The following is an 18124-nucleotide window of genomic DNA, read 5'->3' as shown; positions in this document are numbered from 1 at the left end:
CTCGACTTTTACAACACGGTACCAGCTACAGCAACTCAGTGTATGGTTATTACAGGCCCTCTGTTTTTCCCTAAGAATACCTATGAAAAACTGGATCTGATCAAGAAGCAAACAGAGTCCTTTGGAGGTTTGGGGAGACGTCTTGTCTTAGAATGTTTACAGCTTGGAGATCTTCTTCTGCTTGAGGCACATGGCACCAGATATTCCTCTTGGCTGTGTGTCCTCCTGGACGTGGTAGGAGGTGTGGAAATAGGCTGGAGTTGAGGCCAGAAGATGGAGGTAAAATACACACAAAAAAGAAAGTTCCTTGGCTTACCAATAATCAGCATTTAAGACATATTGTAAAAAGGAATAAAAAATTATTTTAATCATATTAAAAAGCCAAACCAAAGAGGAATGGTTCATGGAATTTACAGGATCCCAATTCAGCACCGGGTGCTCCACCCACGCCCGGGTCCAGCGCCTCAGGTCCTAGGGCGTGCGTCAAATCCCTCTAAGCTGCTGGGATTTTGTGCCAAATTCTTGGTTTGGCTTTTCCTCCTAAAAACTCACTGATCTGAAATAGCTAAAGGTGAGATATGGGCACGATTTACATGATTCCCCAGATCGAACATGGTTGACAGGTCTGTCTGCTCTACAGTCTGAGGGTCAGTGAAGTTTCCTTTCAGACTGTTCCCTGCAAACAAAGGGAGCCTGGGCTGCATTTAAACCCAGAGCATGCCACAAAGGCTCCCATTTGGCATTTCCAGCAAGAACCCATCGGGGTCATAAGAAACACTAGAATAGCGCACGCACCGCTGAAGGTGCTTAGACGCTCTCTTCAGGTTCCAGTTCTCGAGGAAGCAGGTTAGGTGTCACAGTCCAGTGTGTCAACTGAAGGTCTCCACACCCTGATATCAGGGTGCCGGGAGGCTGTGCTCCCCTACTCTGTCCACGCGTCACATTCAGACCTCCGTCACTGGTGGGTTTCACAAGCTGCCGATGTTGGGGAAGCTCTTCAGTTTCTCGGGAAAGTCATCTTTGTACAGGACAGGGTCAGCTCGGTGCTCCACCACCTTGAGCGGCATCGTCCCGAAGACTGAAGCAAACTTGTTGATGCACTCGGACCTGAAGGGTTTTGGGTGGGCGCGGGGGAGGCAGGTGAAGAGGGAAAGGGGTAAGGAGAAGAGAGAAAATGTTCAAGGGGCCGACACATGAGAGCAACATATATACACTACTCAATATCAACAAAAGAAATCCAAGTATCGCAAGCCTGCTCCCAGGTTCTAAGAAAAGGTTGGGAAGGGGGCGCCTGGGTGGCGCAGTCGGTTAAGTGTCCGACTTCAGCCAGGTCACGATCTCGCGGTCCGTGAGTTCAAGCCCCGCGTCAGGCTCTGGGCTGATGGCTCAGAGCCTGGAGCCTGTTTCCGATTCTGTGTCTCCCTCTCTCTCTGCCCCTCCCCCGTTCATGCTCTGTCTCTCTCTGTCCCAAAAATAAATAAACGTTGAAAAAAAAATATTAAAAAAAAAAAAAAAAGAAAAGGTTGGGAGGGTGTGGACACAAGAAGTGATCTAGGGGTGCTGTGACTATTAGTTCAGGGGGAGAGAGTGAACAGAGGATGCTGGCGGGAGGTCACTGGCCTGTGCAGAGGTCAGTCTCTTTCCCCCTCCCCCTCAAATTCCAGTCATTCTTCCCCGTCACTACAAGCAGGCCTCAAACCAAGGTGGATCGGCTGCGAACAATTCTTAACCCCGTCTCTGCCAGCTAAAGAGAGGGCAAAGGGTGGAGAGGGAAGGGGCGCCTGGATCCGAGCTTCAGCTCACTGGAGTTTAAAAAGCAGAAGAGAGGACCTTACACCAGCAGCAACGGAAGGCAGAAGGTAACGGGCAGTGAGGCTCACTTCCAAACAGTAAGCCCTTCACTCGCTCAACCAGCGTTTCTCGAGGGCGATGCCGGAACTGCTGGCCACCTTCCACAAGCTCCTCCCCGAGAGCGGGCCAGCCGCTCCCGTGTCAGAACCAGCAGCGACACAGGGCTTAGGGACAGGGCGGCCCAGCAGCGCTGCAGGAGGGGAGACGCCGGTGCCCTTGACTCCATACCGCCCCCTGAAGCCCATGAGCCATCTCCTCAGAGGTGAGCGGGTCAGGCACGCTGGCGGGAAACGGCTCTGGTCAATCAGGCCAACTGAGTGTGACAGCCGGGTAATGAGGACGCTCCCGCATCCGGACCAGAGGGAAAAACAAGCCCATAAACACCGCTTTTGAAGTCAGGGGGACCTCAAGGATGCATTTCAGAAAGGTCAGCGCTCTCTCCCCTCAAGTCGGGCCCACGGCACCCGACAGCTAGGGTAAGAACACACCAATCGGAGGCAGAACCATTTCCCCAAGAGGGGTGGAAGTCCAAGACCCCGACCAGAAGCCTCTCCTGTCCCGAGACACTGCGAGCTTTGTTCCAAATTATTTCAATCAGTAAGTTTTTGAGTCTTCTGAGCTTGGGGAAGAAACCAATTAATAAAGAAGCCAGTTATCCTCAATTCCTTTCTCTTATTACGTTTCTAAGAGAACGTGTTACCACTTCATTCGGAGCTCTTGGAGCTAATAACATGCCTGTGTCCACCACCACGAATCAACAACTAACACTTATTATGGATTCCAGGCTGCGTTACAAGTGCCCTATATGTATTAGGAACCCACTCCAACCTCCCAACAACCCTAGGGGGTGGGTCCTATGATTATTCCAATTTTCTACTGGGAAGACTGAGAGAGAGAGAGAGGCTGAGTAATGTGTCCAAAGGCCAAATAACAGTAAGAGGCAGCACCAAACCCAGGCAGTCTGGCTCCTGAGGCTAAAAAATCTTAATTATGAGATGATACAAATTTATTTATGAACACAATTCTAGAGTCCAAGTGGAGCGGTTGGAAATTAACGACTTTTGCGCTCCTATGATGTGCCAGATAATTTACAAACACGATTTCATCGATTCCTTAAAGTATCCCCCTTGACATGCCCAACGGCTGGTTTACAGCAGCTTCCTGTTATGGGCCGACAAGTTAAAGCTGAGGCCTGAGCCCCAGAGCTGGAAAGTGCTAGAGCTGGGTGTGCAGCCCAGGCCTGCACTGGCAAGAGAGCCTCTGTACTTTCCCTCACCCTACCAAAACGCAGAGGCAATGACTTTCCCTCCTGCCACCACTCCTGTGAGACTCGGGGGGTGGCGGCTGAGGTTCCAAACTGAGAGGGGACCCGGGAAAAGACCGAGGCGTGTCGACAAAGTGCTGCCGAGGAAGCACAACGGCCGCCCTCTCCTCGAGGTACAGGGTCAGGGCAGTGCAGACCAAGTTAGTCTCTCCGAGGTCTTACTTTTGGCAGCTGTTCTGCCTACAAACATGTACAGATTCTTCCAGTTTCCAGTCATTATGCCCGTAGACTCTGGCCAGCAAAGCCCAGCAGGGCCCAACACACAACACAGGTACCGGTGGGTATGTATTAAAGAAGAGCCATGGTTCTTGGCAGAGGATAGCGGCTCCCTGGCCCGCTGGAGAAGACTGAGCACAATGTCTCCTCTGTAAACAGATCTGCCAACAGGGCCGGGCCACAGGCAGGAGGCCACTGGGGCTCGGGCCAGCTGGCTTGTTGACGGCTGCCCCTGGCTGACCCAGGCCTAGTGAGTGCTTCTTTCTCCCCATGCAGCCTGCACCGGAGAAGCCGCCGGCTACTCTGAGTGGTGAAGGTCCTTAACTCTCCGGCCAGGTACTGACAGGGTTGTCTACCTTCTTTTCACACAGAGCATCTGGGTTGGGGAACAGGTTGGGGCAGACGGTGAGTCTGGTGGTGGCTGGTAGGTGGCTTGCGTTGTTCTGTCAGAGGTCCAGCCACCTTGTCAGTCAATGCTCCCCTGGGTTGGTTTTATAATCCAGTACAGACAGGCTGAGAACCACCAATGTCTACCTCTGAAGTGCTGGAAGTGTCTGTGGGAGAAAGGACTAATGGTTTTCTGTTTTCCTTGTAAACACATGCAATTACCTGAAGTAACCCGGAGCCTTTAGGACTAATGCTGGGGAAATTGGGAAGGAAATAATGTTGCCAGGCATCGTGCTACAGGCTTTCATATGTTATTACTTCATTCGTCCCCAGCATATAACACGGCATTTGGTACAAAGAGGCTCAATAGATATTTGTTGAACCCATGAATGGACACTGTAATGTGATAGATACTAATACACCTATTTTAGGAGATAAGGAGATTGGAGTTTAGCATAAAGTCAGTCAACTGTCTTAAGTCAGATAGCTACTAAGCGACAAATCCATAATTTGAACAAAGACTGGCCTGAATCAGAATAGTGTTCTTTTTCTTAAGATCAGCACCGTCTGCCATATCCCCTTACCTTGTCGAAGCTATTGGTCAAAATGAACAGTTACATAGTCTTCTGGTTTTCTGGCTCTTAAAGAATTAACAGACCATCCTGGAAATGGATGCTGGCAGTAAAAGCTACTTTCCTACCCAACTGTGATTTCTGCTCCAAGACCCCAAATATAAGAATAAATAAGCTTATTAAACCACAAAACCCAACACAAGGTCATAACTTGCAAAGTGGTTAACTTGCTTCACTGTTTTGTGCAAAATGTGAATTTTGCAAAGGGAACTATTAAGAAAAAACAACAAATGAACCATTCTACAACTATAACTCCACTTCTGGATCTACCCAAGATGGCTTAAATCATGCCTTCCTCCCTCCTGACCTAAGTGCCTTATATAATAATTTAGTGATTCAATCTTTAATCCAAATAGTTTTGCTCCCAGTTTCTGATTTCCAGATTGATTTCCTCTGTTCCCTATCAAATTTCTCAAAAGGGTATTCTACATACATTAACTCTACTTCCTCACCACAGACTCACACTCCATAACCCTTAAGCCCCACTGCTCCATGGCATTATTTTTTTTCGAAGTCACCAATGACCATTTAATTCAAAGATCTTTTCCCAGTCTGCATGTTTCCTGCTCCTCCCTTGCTTCTGTGCACTATAGACCCTGGGTCTCTCCTGGCTTCTCCGGCGGCTGCTTCTCTGTTTTTGTTACTCTTTCTGTCTCCTAAATGTCAGAATTTCTCAAGATTCTGCCCTTGGCTTTTCTTCAGTCAGTGGCCATCTCTGGGAAGATGTCTTTCAGATATCTACCTTTGTTTTCATCTTCTTCCTGAAGGTTCCACATTTCCAACTGCTTGCTCCATATCTACATCTGCACATACAGAGGGAAAGACCCCCAAATCTTCACCAACCTGACTGTTCTCCAACTTCGCCCATGGTTAAAATCTCCTCCCGTCCTTGTTAATTACACTGTTAAAGGTGCAACCATCTGTGTTCCCTCCTCCCTTAGCTGGCCGTCTCCCCGTGACTGTATTATTCACACTGTTGACGGTACTACCACTCTTCCTGACTCGACATCTAAGCTCCCTCTGTCAATTCCTTCTCCATAACCTCAAGTTCTAGCATATCTTCCTTTGGGTGAAAAAGCATCTCTGAATATTTAATCCATCCCTTCCTTTCCACACTCAACTTAGCTCAAGCTTCCCATTTCCATATGTACTTTTGTCAATTTCTTCGCCTTCATTCTACTCTGCACCACTTCCAAATTAATCTCAAAACAATACTTTGATCAAGCTCTGCTGTTCAAAAACTTTCGACGGCATGTCAGAGCCTGAAGAAGTTCGTTCAAGCTCCTTCACTGGGCAGTCCTTCAGGGTCTAGCACCAACAGGACAGAATTCTACACTCTAGCCACACTGGACCCCTAACTGCCTGCCAGATACACCTTCAACCTGATGACTGGAACCTTCAACCACCTGGTTTCCCCTGCCTGGGATCTCCTCTTCTTGTCCGGTGATCTTAGTGATCTTTGAAGGCTTATTTCAAGTGCCATCTTTTACAAAATTATTCCTAGTAATCAACCTAGTGAGGAGCCACGTCTCTTTCCTCTGACCAATTATAACATTCTGAGCCTCCCTTATGGTACTTATCACATATAGCTTTGGATTGTTACACACACAGGTGTGTGTGTGTGTTGCTGTTAATTATAAATTCTGACAGAATCTGATTTAAGCCTAACAACATCTGGGTGGTCACGTATTCCTATTTTCAAAAGTCTGTTCCCAACAGGAAGCCCCCGCATCTCCCTTAGTTACTGTAGTCAGTGTTTAATAATAATTATATCTAACTTAAATCTCTCTCACCGTATTTTAAGTCTCTTTACATTGGTCATCTCAGTGGTGCTGGAGAAGAGTTGCTTAGCCTTAGCATGAACTTCAAGGCCATTATCAGGCCAACGTTGGTCCCTAAAATTCCTATCTTACACCATATAACCCCATCATTTTAACTCAGCTTACTCAACAACCAATTGCTTAATGCTATGAATTCTCCCAACACAAAGAATGGAGGTGGGTTTAATAATAATTTCGTGTACTCCAATATAACTATAATTGGGGTCTCTTCCAAATGAGCTATGACAGTCATTGTGACTGCCCTTGACTGTGTAGTAACTATGATACCCGTGACAGATATTTCCAAAATCACAGTAATATGTTATTTCACACTGACAATTAATAAAAGTCATGTCATTTGGGTAAAATATTTATATATGAAAGAGATAAAAGGATTATTTACAGGGTAGGAAAGAAGTAGGAATACGAAGGAGTAAAGCATTATAGAATCCAGGCCAAGTGAAACAACTTTCTGCACAAAAAGATCTTCCAGGCTTTAAGGATTTTAACACGGTGGATAGATTTCAGAAAGACTGCAAGCAGACCCACATGGGACCCGTGGACACCTGCGCTAGATAGCTCATTCTCTAAGGGCCACTACAACCTTCCCTGAGTGCACTTTGGTCCCCTGACAGCACTGCTATGGGATGTCCGGGCTTGTTGTCTTATGTAAGGAGCTGCTTTTGGAAGAATTAGGTTTGATTCAGGAGATGCCAAGCTTGGGGACCTTCAGGATACAAGTGAGAATGGTGAGGTCTAGGGAAAGATTATAACGATCCGAAGGGAAGATGTAGGTTTCCCACTCCTTTTACATCCGCTCCCCTACGAGGTTTAGTATTATGTCTCACACAAAAGTACGCTTGTTGAGTGACTGACTGAATTGAAATAAAAGGAGGATTTCAGAGCTGACTTGTTCCTCTCGCTCTGTAATGTAAAGAGCTGTGCTTTCCATTCTGTTCTTGGTAGGTGTTTGGTCAGAAAAGGTAATTTGTCTCTAGGTTTGGTTTCATTCCTTCTAATCAAACTTTTATTGTCACGTGGAGATACCCTGCAAAACAATGCCATATTCTCTTGGAATTAACTAGCCTCCACCCAAATGACTGTGGATGGCTGACTGTTAGTCCACATGGAGAATCTGACTTCAGGAGCTTAAGGCCAGCTATATTTTTAAGACCCTTCCAGCCATTACAAATTGAGTGAGTAGCATTCCAAATTAATTCTTTGGGTGACCTGGGCTTGAACTAACCCAATTCCCACAGTGCAAAAGGAGGTGACTATGGCTACCAGCTGCTGTCCTTATATCTCCAACAAGTCCCATAAACAGGCCCAAGGCAGGAAATGGGGATCAGAGGCTAGGGCAGACTTTTGGTTAGAGGCTCGCTCACCTCTCCACCATGTGCGTCTGGTCTAGCGAAAGCCCGTCAATGGCTGTGCACTCAGGACACTTGAATTTCTTTCGCGGTGTTACCTGCCAGAGAAGTACAAAAATACACCTGGCCGTCAGTGCCAAGGACGATAAAATCACGCTTGTGACAACACTCTGCATGCTTCTGTTCTGTAAGCTGAGCTTCCTGCTCTCTCCACACGCACACACACGCGCGTGCGCGCACACACACACCCCTCGCCATTCCTCCATTCAGTTCTGTCTGGCTTGGCCAACGGCACAACTCACAAGGGCCCAATAAAAAAGGCTTGGAGGGCTTTTGCCTTCTGTAACTGGAAAGAAGTGGTGATGACAAGCTCCTTAATTCCTGTTTAATGACTGTTTTCTCACTGCCAAGGTCCTTGTATAAACACCATTTGTTCTTGCAGCCATAAGGGCGATGAAATACAGCTTCCCATAACTTTCACCGTAACCTCGGTTCCAACAGGCACTCTTTTTCCTTCTTCCAGCTGATGGCAAATGCTTTGAGCAGCACCATGCTCCTGAAGGTGCCAGCTTCTTTTGCAATTCCCTTCAATCAGGACAAAAATCCCATGGTCTCTCGCCCTCTGAATTCTTTTCCCTGACTCTCCCTCCCGCTCTCCCGAACCTTAAACTCCTAATGATTTTCTTAGCAAACCCAGGGAGACTGTTATCCAAACCCAGTGAAACTAAAGAAAGAGCAGAGAGAGGTTGGGCAGAGGGAGAATGCTAGATAACTAAGGCCAGGCTAAGAAGCACACAGATGCCAGAATGACTGTCCAGAGCAAGCCGGCACAGCTAAAATCTCTTAAAGCACATCAAAAAGCAACTCTGGAGATAAGAGGGGTTCCTTTAAAACTAAGTTTGTGATTTACATATTGGACTTTTTCTTGCAGTGAGCTGTTGACTAAGTTAGAGGGCAGGGGGAGGACTGGGTCAAGTTTGCAGATTACAGATAGGGACTCTTCCTCTTTTTTCGTCACTTTGGTTTCATCTGACTTCTCCCCTCAACTAACAGCATGAACAATCAGTGGGGGCCATACCAAGCTTCCAATGTACTTCCGGTATGGCAAGACTCCATTATAGGAATCTGTCCTTGAAGCACAGCCCATTTTTATATGGAATCCGAATTCGGAAGGAAAGAAGGTCAGGATGATTCCACTCATAAAAATAAGGAAACTCTCTCTTCGTATCTGGGGATCTGGGTTTGAGCAAAATCTACATTTCAGAAACAGACATCCATTACAGATACAGAGATCCCCATGTGATCCTTGTGTACCCTCAGCTTTTATTTATTTTTTTACTCTTAGCTTTTAATATGTTATGGGAAAGATACTTTTAAAAACTGGTAACTGATATTTTAAAATGTTTAGAAAAACTACAGTTATCATTGTACAAAGTGTACTATCTTCTCTATGTCTATAAAAAATAAAAATCAGCTACTTTAAGAAAGATGTAAGTTGCGTTCTTTAACTAACAGATCTAGATTCCCTATCAGCTTTGAGAATAAAGTTTTTTAAAAACGTGATTTGTAGATTGACCATTACAGCCTTTATCTCTCATACTGGAGATTAAAAACTGTAACTAAAGAAACTGTATTTTAAAAAAAGAAAATATGTTTAAATTATCAAAGCCTAGCTTTAGCGTTACAATGTGACTGCATCTTAAAGCTAAAAGAGAGCTTAAAGTCATCCAATCCAACACTTCATTTATAGTTATGAGAACTTCTCAGGCTCAGAGAAACAAAGACTTGCCCAAGATCACAAAGTTAGCAGCAGAGCTGGACCAGCATGCCTCCTACCTTGATGACAGCTTTTCCCGTGACGTTAGCTACCAGGAAGTTCATGGCAATGTCTTCGCAGTTCATATGAGCATCCACCCAGTTCTTGATATCCCCAGGCATTTTGTAGGTATACAGGTAATTAAAATACTGTCAGGTAAGACAAAAAGAAGAAAGACGCAAATGGCAGTGGGCCAAGGTTGATGGGGCCACTTAATGGTTGATGGTTAAGACAAAGAGTCACTTAATCATATTGCGGAGACAAGCTTTCTCTCATAGGATTAATCACAAGGCTGTAAAAAGTATTAGAATGCTTTTGGTCAGGTGATCAAGTATCTTTAATACTGTCATTCTTTTAAAATTCACCTATTGTTGGGGCACCTAGATGACTCAGCCGGTGAAGCATCCGATTCTTGATTTCGGCTCAGGTCATGATCCCAGGGTCCTGGGATGAAGCATCATGTCAGGCTCCAAGCTGAGGGTGGAGCCTGCTTAAGATTCTCTCTCTTCTGGGTCGCCTGGGTGGCTCAGTCGGTTAAGTGTCCGACTTCAGCTCAGGTCATGATCTCACAGTAGTGAATTCAAGCCCGGCAATGGACTCTGTGCTGACAGTGTGGAGCCTATTGGGATTCCTTCTCTCCCTCTCTCTCTCTGCCCCTCCCTCGCTTGTGTTCTCCCTCTCAAAAATAAACTTAAAAAAAAAAAAAAAGATTCTCTCCCTCTCTCCCCCACTTGTGTGCGCTCTCTCTGTCTCAAAACCCCAAATAAATAAATAACATAAAAAATAAAAATCACCTATTATAAGCAGCGTAGGTAGAGCGTGAAGCCCTTGAATGCAGATGCTTCAGACTTAGTAAGTAAAATATCATTCAGAGACACACTGTATATGGATCGCTACCAAATTCTTTTCCTTGAGTCACAATGCTCAATCCTCTTTGCTACATTCTCCCCGCAGATTGAAAATAGAGACAGACATAAATTAATGGTGGACTGACACTGCAAAGGTATGTGCTTTTTATTTCTTTTTAAAGTTTATTTTTATTTATTTTTGAGAAAGATACAGAGAGTAAGTGGGGGGGGGAAGGAAAGGGGAGGGAGGGAAGGAGAGGGAGGGAGAGAGAGAGAGAGACAGAGAGAGAGAGAGACAGAATTCCAAGCAGACTCCACACTGTCAGCACAGAGCTTGATGCAGGGCTCAAACTCACAAACTATGAGATCATGACCTGAGCTGACATCAAGAGTCTGACGCTTAACCGACTGAGCCACCTGGCACCCCAGTATGTGTTTTTTAAAAGTAAAATACATATGAGGCAATTCTGCTACTTCCATCACTTACATGTATGAAATAGTGTGGAAATTCATGGAGAAAAAAGTGCACATGCTGTACTACCATAAACTCCAAGAATTATAAACATTTATTTATTTATTGCTAAGAACAAAAACCCATTTCTAAACTCAGAGCCCTGAAAAATACACAGCACTGCCGAGATACCAACAAGCAATCACTACAATACAGCTCGTTAACTTAACTACACTGGGGTGGACAGACACACAGATGTTTTCCTGACATCAGTACCTTGTGCTACTGCTGACAACAGACAAGTTGTTAGAGTTCAATTAAACTATACACTCCCAGGGGCACTCAATCATCAAACCGAATATTCTAAAGTCCAATACGCACTCATCAACCTCTCCCTAGTAAAAAAAAGTCAAACACATGAGGTGACAATTCTCAGAAGAGAGGAAACACAAAAGACACAAAAGGAATTTCAACCACAATAATCAAATCAGAGTGAAAATAGTAAGATTCGTCTTCACTTACCAAAACAGCTCAGTTTGATTTTTCTCTTTTTACATATTTCATGCAAGGAGGGGTAATAGTAAGATAGTTCTATATTTTGCTGGGTGTGCAAATTGGCGCAAACAATGCTCAAAACAACAGACAAAGGGGCGCGTGGGTGGCGCAGTCGGTTAAGCGTCCGACTTCAGCCAGGTCACGATCTCGCGGTCCGTGAGTTCGAGCCCCGCGTCAGGCTCTGGGGCTGATGGCTCAGAGCCTGGAGCCTGTTTCCGATTCTGTGTCTCCCTCTCTCTCTGCCCCTCCCCCGTTCATGCTCTGTCTCTCTGTCCCAAAAATAAATAAACGTTGAAAAAAAAAAAATTAAAAAAAAAAAAACAAAAAAAAACAACAGACAAATATGTACATCAAAACCTCCCCAAAATGTTCATTCCCTTTGATGTAATTCTACTTCTAGAAATCTATCACAAGCACAATTATGAAAATGGATACTGATCACTATTTAAGCATTAGATATTAAGCTTATCTAAAATAGCAAAACAAACCAAAACAAAAAAACCAAAAGCAAAAAACACAAAGGGTGCCTGGATAGCTCAATCAGTTGAGCGCTCAACTCTTGATTTCGGCTCAGGTCGTGATGCTGGGGGTCGTGGGACCGACACTGAGCTTGGGTCCTGCTTAAGATTCTCTCTCTGCCTCTGCTCCTCTCTCCCACTCATATACTCTCTCTCTCTCAACAAAAAAAGTAAAATAAATAAATAAATAAAATAGCAAATAAAAAATTAGAGACAATCTAAACATCTAGTGATAGAAAAATAGTTACACATGATTTATGGAATATTAATACAATAGCATATTAGCAGTTATGTTACGAAGAAATGTTAGTGTTAAAAAAACTCACAATACACGCAAAAAGCAGGCTAATGAGAATATTTACAACAGTCTGCGTACGTGAATAAGTAAATAAATAAAAGGCAAACCGCAAAAAACATCTATACGGTAACAATGATTGTCTCTAAGTGATGGGACTACAAGTGACTTTTCTTCTATGATAACATTTGTTCTGAATTTTCCATATTTTCTAATAGCAGTATATGTGTTATCTGTATAATAAATATAACTAAAAAAATCACACAACACGGCCTTTCTTCCTTAACTAGTGTAGTTGACACACGACACGACACGGCCTTCATAAGCCCTCTGACTAGAACATTTTTCCTAAACTCAGCAGAAATTCAACTGGGCCAAACAGAACAAACAGCATGCGCTCAGTTGGGTCACCTCAGACCCACCTGCCCCCGCCTGCTGCCCCCCTCTTACCTTGTGATAAAACGCTGCCCCCGTGAGCACCATGGATACCTCGTTGGTCCACTCCGACTCATACTTCCACTTATTCATCTCATGGTCCCAGAGATGCAGACGACCTGGGTAACCCACCAACCGGTCAGGAAATTCCCGCCACACCTAAGGCAAGAAATACATCAACAATCAATTCCCAGTTCAGACGACGACGGAGCACAGTGCTAAGTTATACACATGGTATGCAGACTCGCCAGGTTGAACTCTTCACCAGCTCAGATCAGAATGGGCCCCTGAAGATGTTCAATTAAACAGGTGCTAGTTATTCCGTCAATACTCAAAGACAGATGCGGATTCTAATTTCCTCCAAATCTTCCTGCGGTTGCTTGAAAATAGCTTACTGAGGGGCGCCTGGGTGGCTCAGTCGGTTGAGCGTCCGACTTCAGCTCAGGTCATGATCTCACAGTCTGTGAGTTCAAGCCCCGCCATCAGGCTCTGTGCTGACAGCTCAGAGCCTGGAGCCTGCTTCAGATTCTGTGTCTCTCTCTCTCTCTGCCCCTCCCCTGCTCATGTTCTGTCTCTCTCTGTCTCAAAAATAAGTAAAAAAAAGTTAAAAAAAAAAAAAAAAGAAAATAGCTTACTGAATTGGGCTAAGGTAGGTAATCCCTTAACAAATAATTATGGAAATAGGTTCCATTTCTAATGAATGCACACATGAAGAATAAATGGAACCGTGCAACTCAACCGTCCTAGTTTATATTAAATTTGGCAATTGTGAAACCTTAGAAAGTCTCTGTTTCTTAAAAAACAAAACAAAACAAAACAAAACAATTTCTCTGGAGCACACAGCCATTCCTATGGCCTTTTAGAAGCCTCATGTGTAGAGAATGTGCCTGATTCTATAATGTAACACACTGAAAACAAAAACTTGAATTCCACATTTGGAAAGGTTCTTAGATACGGTTTTGTGAAACAAAATTTGGTATAGGGGGTGGGGTACCTCCAATGATCTTTCCCCGTGTATTTCTGTGTAAGTTAGTTTAACCTTTAAAAAAGAGGAAGTGTGTATCGTTAAGGAGTATTGACAATCTACCAGCTGTTCATGCTGCCACGTCCCAGCACCATGATTCCTCATCCTTTACCAGGCCTCTAAGGCTCCTGAGGGTCCAGTCCTGTGCCCTATTCTTTAAACTCTCTAATTTCAACTAGTTTTCATCCCTTTAAATACCTTCTATAATCTACTGACCTCTAAATTTGTTTCCCAGAATGTTCCAGAGATAACCAACTACTTACTTAATATCTTCCACTGGATAAACAGGCATCTCAAACTTAACATGGCCAACACGTAACTCTTGATTCCATATCCCCAGATAAGCCGTTCTCTCAATCTTCTCATCTCAATAAATCGGCTACCTGACTGCCCCAGCCCAAAAGCTACGAGACAGCCTTTATTCCTCCCTTTCCTGCTTCCCCACACCCCATCCATCAGCAAGCCCTGCTGGCTCTACTTCTGACCACCTCTTGCCAATTCTCCCACCCCTCTCTCTGGCCCAAACCACCATCCTCTCTCACCTAGACTGTTGTTAACAGGGCTCTAACTCATCTCCTTGTTTTCACTCTCACCCTTCCAGACCATTGTTTATAGAGTATCTCTAAGAGGACTATTCCTAAAAGAATATTAGAATACAGATGGTCCCTAACTTAGGATAGTTCAACTTACGGTTTTTTGACATTTACAATGGTGCAAAAGCAATACGCATTCAGTAGAAACCGTATTTCGAATTTTTTGCATTTGGATCTTGTCCTGGGCTAGCAATCTGCAGTACGATCCTTTCTCATGAGGCTGGGCAGTGGCAGCAAGCTGCAGCTTCCAGTCACCATGCGACCACGGGGTCCACAATCTATACATCTAGAGCCATCCTGTACCCAGGCAACTATTCTGTTTTTCGCTTTCAGTACAGTATTCAATAAATTACACAAGGTGCTCAACTTTATAGGCTCTGTGTTAGATGATTGTGCCCAACTGTAGGCTAATGTAAGTGTTCTGAGCACCTTTTAGGGTAGAATAGACTAAGCTGGGATGTTTGGTAAATCAGGTTTATTAAATGCATTTTCAACTTACAATGGGCTTATCAGGTAACCCTATGGCAAGTTGAGAAAAATCTGTATTCTATACAGGGTAACTCAGCCAACAGGCTGTATCCCATTGTGTGTGTGTGTGTGTGTGTTGTGTGTGTGTGTATACATATATATGTATATATGTGTATACATATATATATACATACACATATATACATATGAATATATATACATATATACATATATATATACACATATATACATCTTAATATTATCTTTATCATATGTGTCCCCGCATATATATGTCATATGGTCACATGCTGCAGCAAGCAGAGGCTTCCTCAATGCCTAGGTGTCACTGAGTCCAGGGAGGATGTGTCATTGCTTGCCCAGAGGCACAGCCAGTGGGCCAGCGCCCCCCGCCCCTTCTGTAGTTTGCTAGGGCTAGTGGAACAGACTCACCACACCAGGCGGCTTAAAGCAATAGAAATCTAGAAGTCTGAAGTCAAGGTGCTGGCAGGGCCATGCTCCCTTCTGACACCTATAGGGGAAGGATGCTTCCTTGCTCTTCAGCTTCATTTGGCTGTCCATCTTGGGTCTTTCTAGGCTTGTAGGTGCATCACTCCTAACCTCTGTCTTCGTATGGCCTTCCTCCCTCTGTGTGTGTGTCTCTGGGCCCAAAATTTTCCTTTTTATAGGGATACCAGTCCAACTGGATTAGAGCCCACCCCAATGACCTCATTTTAACTTTATTACCCGAGAAGATCCTATTTCCAAATAAGGTTACTAAGGGTTAAGATTTCAACATATCTTTCTTAGAGGGACACACTTCAACCCAACACCCCCAAAATCTTTAAGAAATGCTATAGCTCTGAAACAAAACAAAGAATGGGTTCCCATGACCAGAATGACAGCCAAATTCCTTAGCATATTCTGAAGGGTACACCCCACTCTCCAACTTCTTCTACTATGTTCTTCCATATTTCAGTGGCCTTTCTGTTCTTTAATCATAACCTCTGTGTCTTTTTCTTCTGACGGGGATATTGTCCCAGCTCTTCAAAAAGCTGGTTCTTGCTCATCAGTGAGGTCTCTGCTTAAATGTCGCCTACTTTTAAGAGGCCCTTTCACACTTTCCTAGCCAAGGTGAACACCTCTCCCACCCGGCCATTCTCCATCACATCCCCTCACCCCATCTTTTTCTTCACCAAACTTTCGTTTTCTGAAATTGCTTTGGTTATTTATTGTTTCCTTGTTGTTTATCTCCATGAGGACAGAAGTTTCTTCCCTGTGGTTTCTCGAGCACAAAGAACAGCACGCGCGCATGGCAGCGTTCCACGCGCACTTTCTGAACGTACGGACACGGAGGCTCTCGCGGGCGAAAAAGCTGAGAATACAAGAAGGCACTGCAGATCACAGCCAGTGTCCTCCTTTATTTAGAAAGTCTGCAACGGTACCGCTCGACAGCTACCACGAGTAATACTGGGATATCCCTTGCGTGTGAGGATCACAGTAATAATTCACCATCACCAAAGCACATGTTTTAAACGGCTTCTCCAGAAGCGGATAAGGGATATTCGCTGAGTCATTACACTGTCTCACCCAGTCCTCCTGTGATCATCCACGTGCTTTTATGGGCTCTCTGACCTGGGTCTTGAGCATGGCCTGGGGTTTCCTTTGTTGAAACCTCTCAAATCCACAACCTTGGCCTCATTAACACCATGTTGTAACCAACAGAGTTAATCAGCCACAGCCATCGTCATAATAGCTGCAGACAAACGAAGTCGTGTCAAACACTTCCTCGGATGTGTAAGGCTGCTGCTGTGTTCCTACTCTGGGGCTTGTGTTTCAGCAGATTAAAATAATATGATACTCTTACAGTTTTATAGAGTGCAGAGCAACAACATAGTGTGTGAGCCATAACTGCTGTTTTGTCTGTGGGCCTGAGCACCCTCCATGAAACGCACCGCCAGTTTCCTTCTGCCAACACCGGACACCTGCCTGTTCAAGTCACGCCGCTGCCGCAGTCACCTCAGTGGAATGAAAGAGCTTCTGAAAGGGCTCCAGGCACAAGTAAGTAAACTAAACACCAGGGGTGGGGAACACCCCTGCCGGATGCAAGCTGCATCTTCCCCGCATCTACTTTGAGTCAACAAAGCTTTGCAATCCCTGCGCTTTCCCACGGGTCCTTCTCTGCAAGCCCCCATTGGCAGCAACCATAATAACACTGGCTCAGTTTTCGGGTCAAACGCCGTCAGGGTTTCAGTCTTCTTCCTGTTGGCTGAAGCCACTTATCAGGCTTCCCTCCACAGGGACTTAACTCGGTGACACTGGGTCACAGAATGCTGAACTATGCTGTTCTAAAAGCATCAGAGGTGTCCTGAACTTCAGATTCCTTTGGAGCCGTTGGTGAGCGCTGTTCCTCAGGCGGGGCCTCTCTGCCCTTGACTTACTCCAGGCAGCTGGATACAATCAAGATACCATCCTTGTCACTTCATCTATAACTCTGCAGCTGACTACGGGATCAAAACGGAGTGGGGCCGAGCAGGATGGGCCCTCTCTGATCGAGCCCCAGTGTAGTATGAAGTCGATTATGTAGACAGTAAAGCATCTTCCCAGCCAGAAGAGCGAGAACTCTAATTCCACCCCCTCTCCTCATGGCTACCCACCTCCCACTCTAATTCAACTTTTTTCTTTTTACCTCAGGGAAATGCTCCGGGGTCAGCCTTTTGTCATTACTAACAGATGCCTTTATATATTGCAGTGCGGACATCTGAAACTTCACACGATATCCCTGGAGTTCTAGTAACAGTGCTTCCACAGCTATGCTCAGGTCACTAAGCCATTACTCGATGGTTTGCCTGCACTGCTGAAGTCCTCTGTATAGACTGTCCTCATCTATTTTTTTAATGTTTATTTTTGAGAGAGAGTGAGAGAGTTAAGAGAGAGGTGGGGGGGGGGGAAGAGAGAGGGAGGGAGGGGCAGAGAGAGAGGGAGACACAGAATCCTTACATTTAGGGGCCAATTCCACATCACTGTTTAAACAATGTAATACCATGCTGTTTGCTTCCACTCAAAGGTTTACAAACTTGGTCCTGACCACCTCTTACCTGGATCATGGAAATTTGTTCTTCTCTGAACTCCCAGCTATGCTCACTGAGCTGTTTTCAGAGTTATCTATCTCCCCCCCCCTCTCTCTCTCTTCCTCTCTCCCTTCCTCCCTCCCTCCAACTTCCTGAGGTCTTCTGTGGCTTCCCAATGCTAGCTGATCAAACTAAGACCGTCTATCTTTGTTTCAAAGGCACAGGAGGCAGCCTAGATCACCTGCTACAGAAAGTGCACCAAGAGGACCTGGCTAAAGCAGATCCAGGCCTCGCCCGGCCACTGAGGAGTTGTGCAAGCAAATTCTTCAGGTTGTCCCTCTTTCGTTTTGCCATCTGCAAAAGAGGGGCTGGATTAAATGACCTCTAATGTCCTTTCAGGGCTCAAATCTGCTATCTTCTTCCTCACTGACATACTCCCAAAGACACTAACCC

General features: G+C 45.0%; 1 protein-coding gene across 3 annotated transcripts in view; it reads right to left on the bottom strand.

The window, feature by feature from the left end:
* Positions 1 to 342: 342 nt before the first annotated feature.
* Positions 343 to 18124, bottom strand: part of EXT2 (exostosin glycosyltransferase 2) — a 147768-nt gene continuing 129986 nt past the window's right edge. For 2 of the 3 annotated variants that reach the window (XM_045485042.1, XM_045485040.1), the window contains exons 11-14: positions 12534 to 12677; positions 9437 to 9565; positions 7616 to 7698; positions 343 to 1107 (exon numbers count right to left, since the gene is read on the bottom strand). In XM_045485042.1, the coding sequence (XP_045340998.1) occupies positions 969 to 1107; positions 7616 to 7698; positions 9437 to 9565; positions 12534 to 12677 (495 nt within the window). In that variant the 3' untranslated portion in view covers positions 343 to 968. Of the gene's footprint in view, positions 1108 to 2835; positions 3946 to 7615; positions 7699 to 9436; positions 9566 to 12533; positions 12678 to 18124 lie in introns of those variants that run through there. The other variant, XM_045485041.1, reaches the window with a different exon arrangement.

This window comes from Leopardus geoffroyi, chromosome D1 (assembly GCF_018350155.1).
Source record: "Leopardus geoffroyi isolate Oge1 chromosome D1, O.geoffroyi_Oge1_pat1.0, whole genome shotgun sequence".
In the NCBI taxonomy this organism is placed as follows: domain Eukaryota; kingdom Metazoa; phylum Chordata; class Mammalia; order Carnivora; family Felidae; genus Leopardus; species Leopardus geoffroyi.
This window is presented reverse-complemented; position numbering and strand designations above follow the sequence as displayed.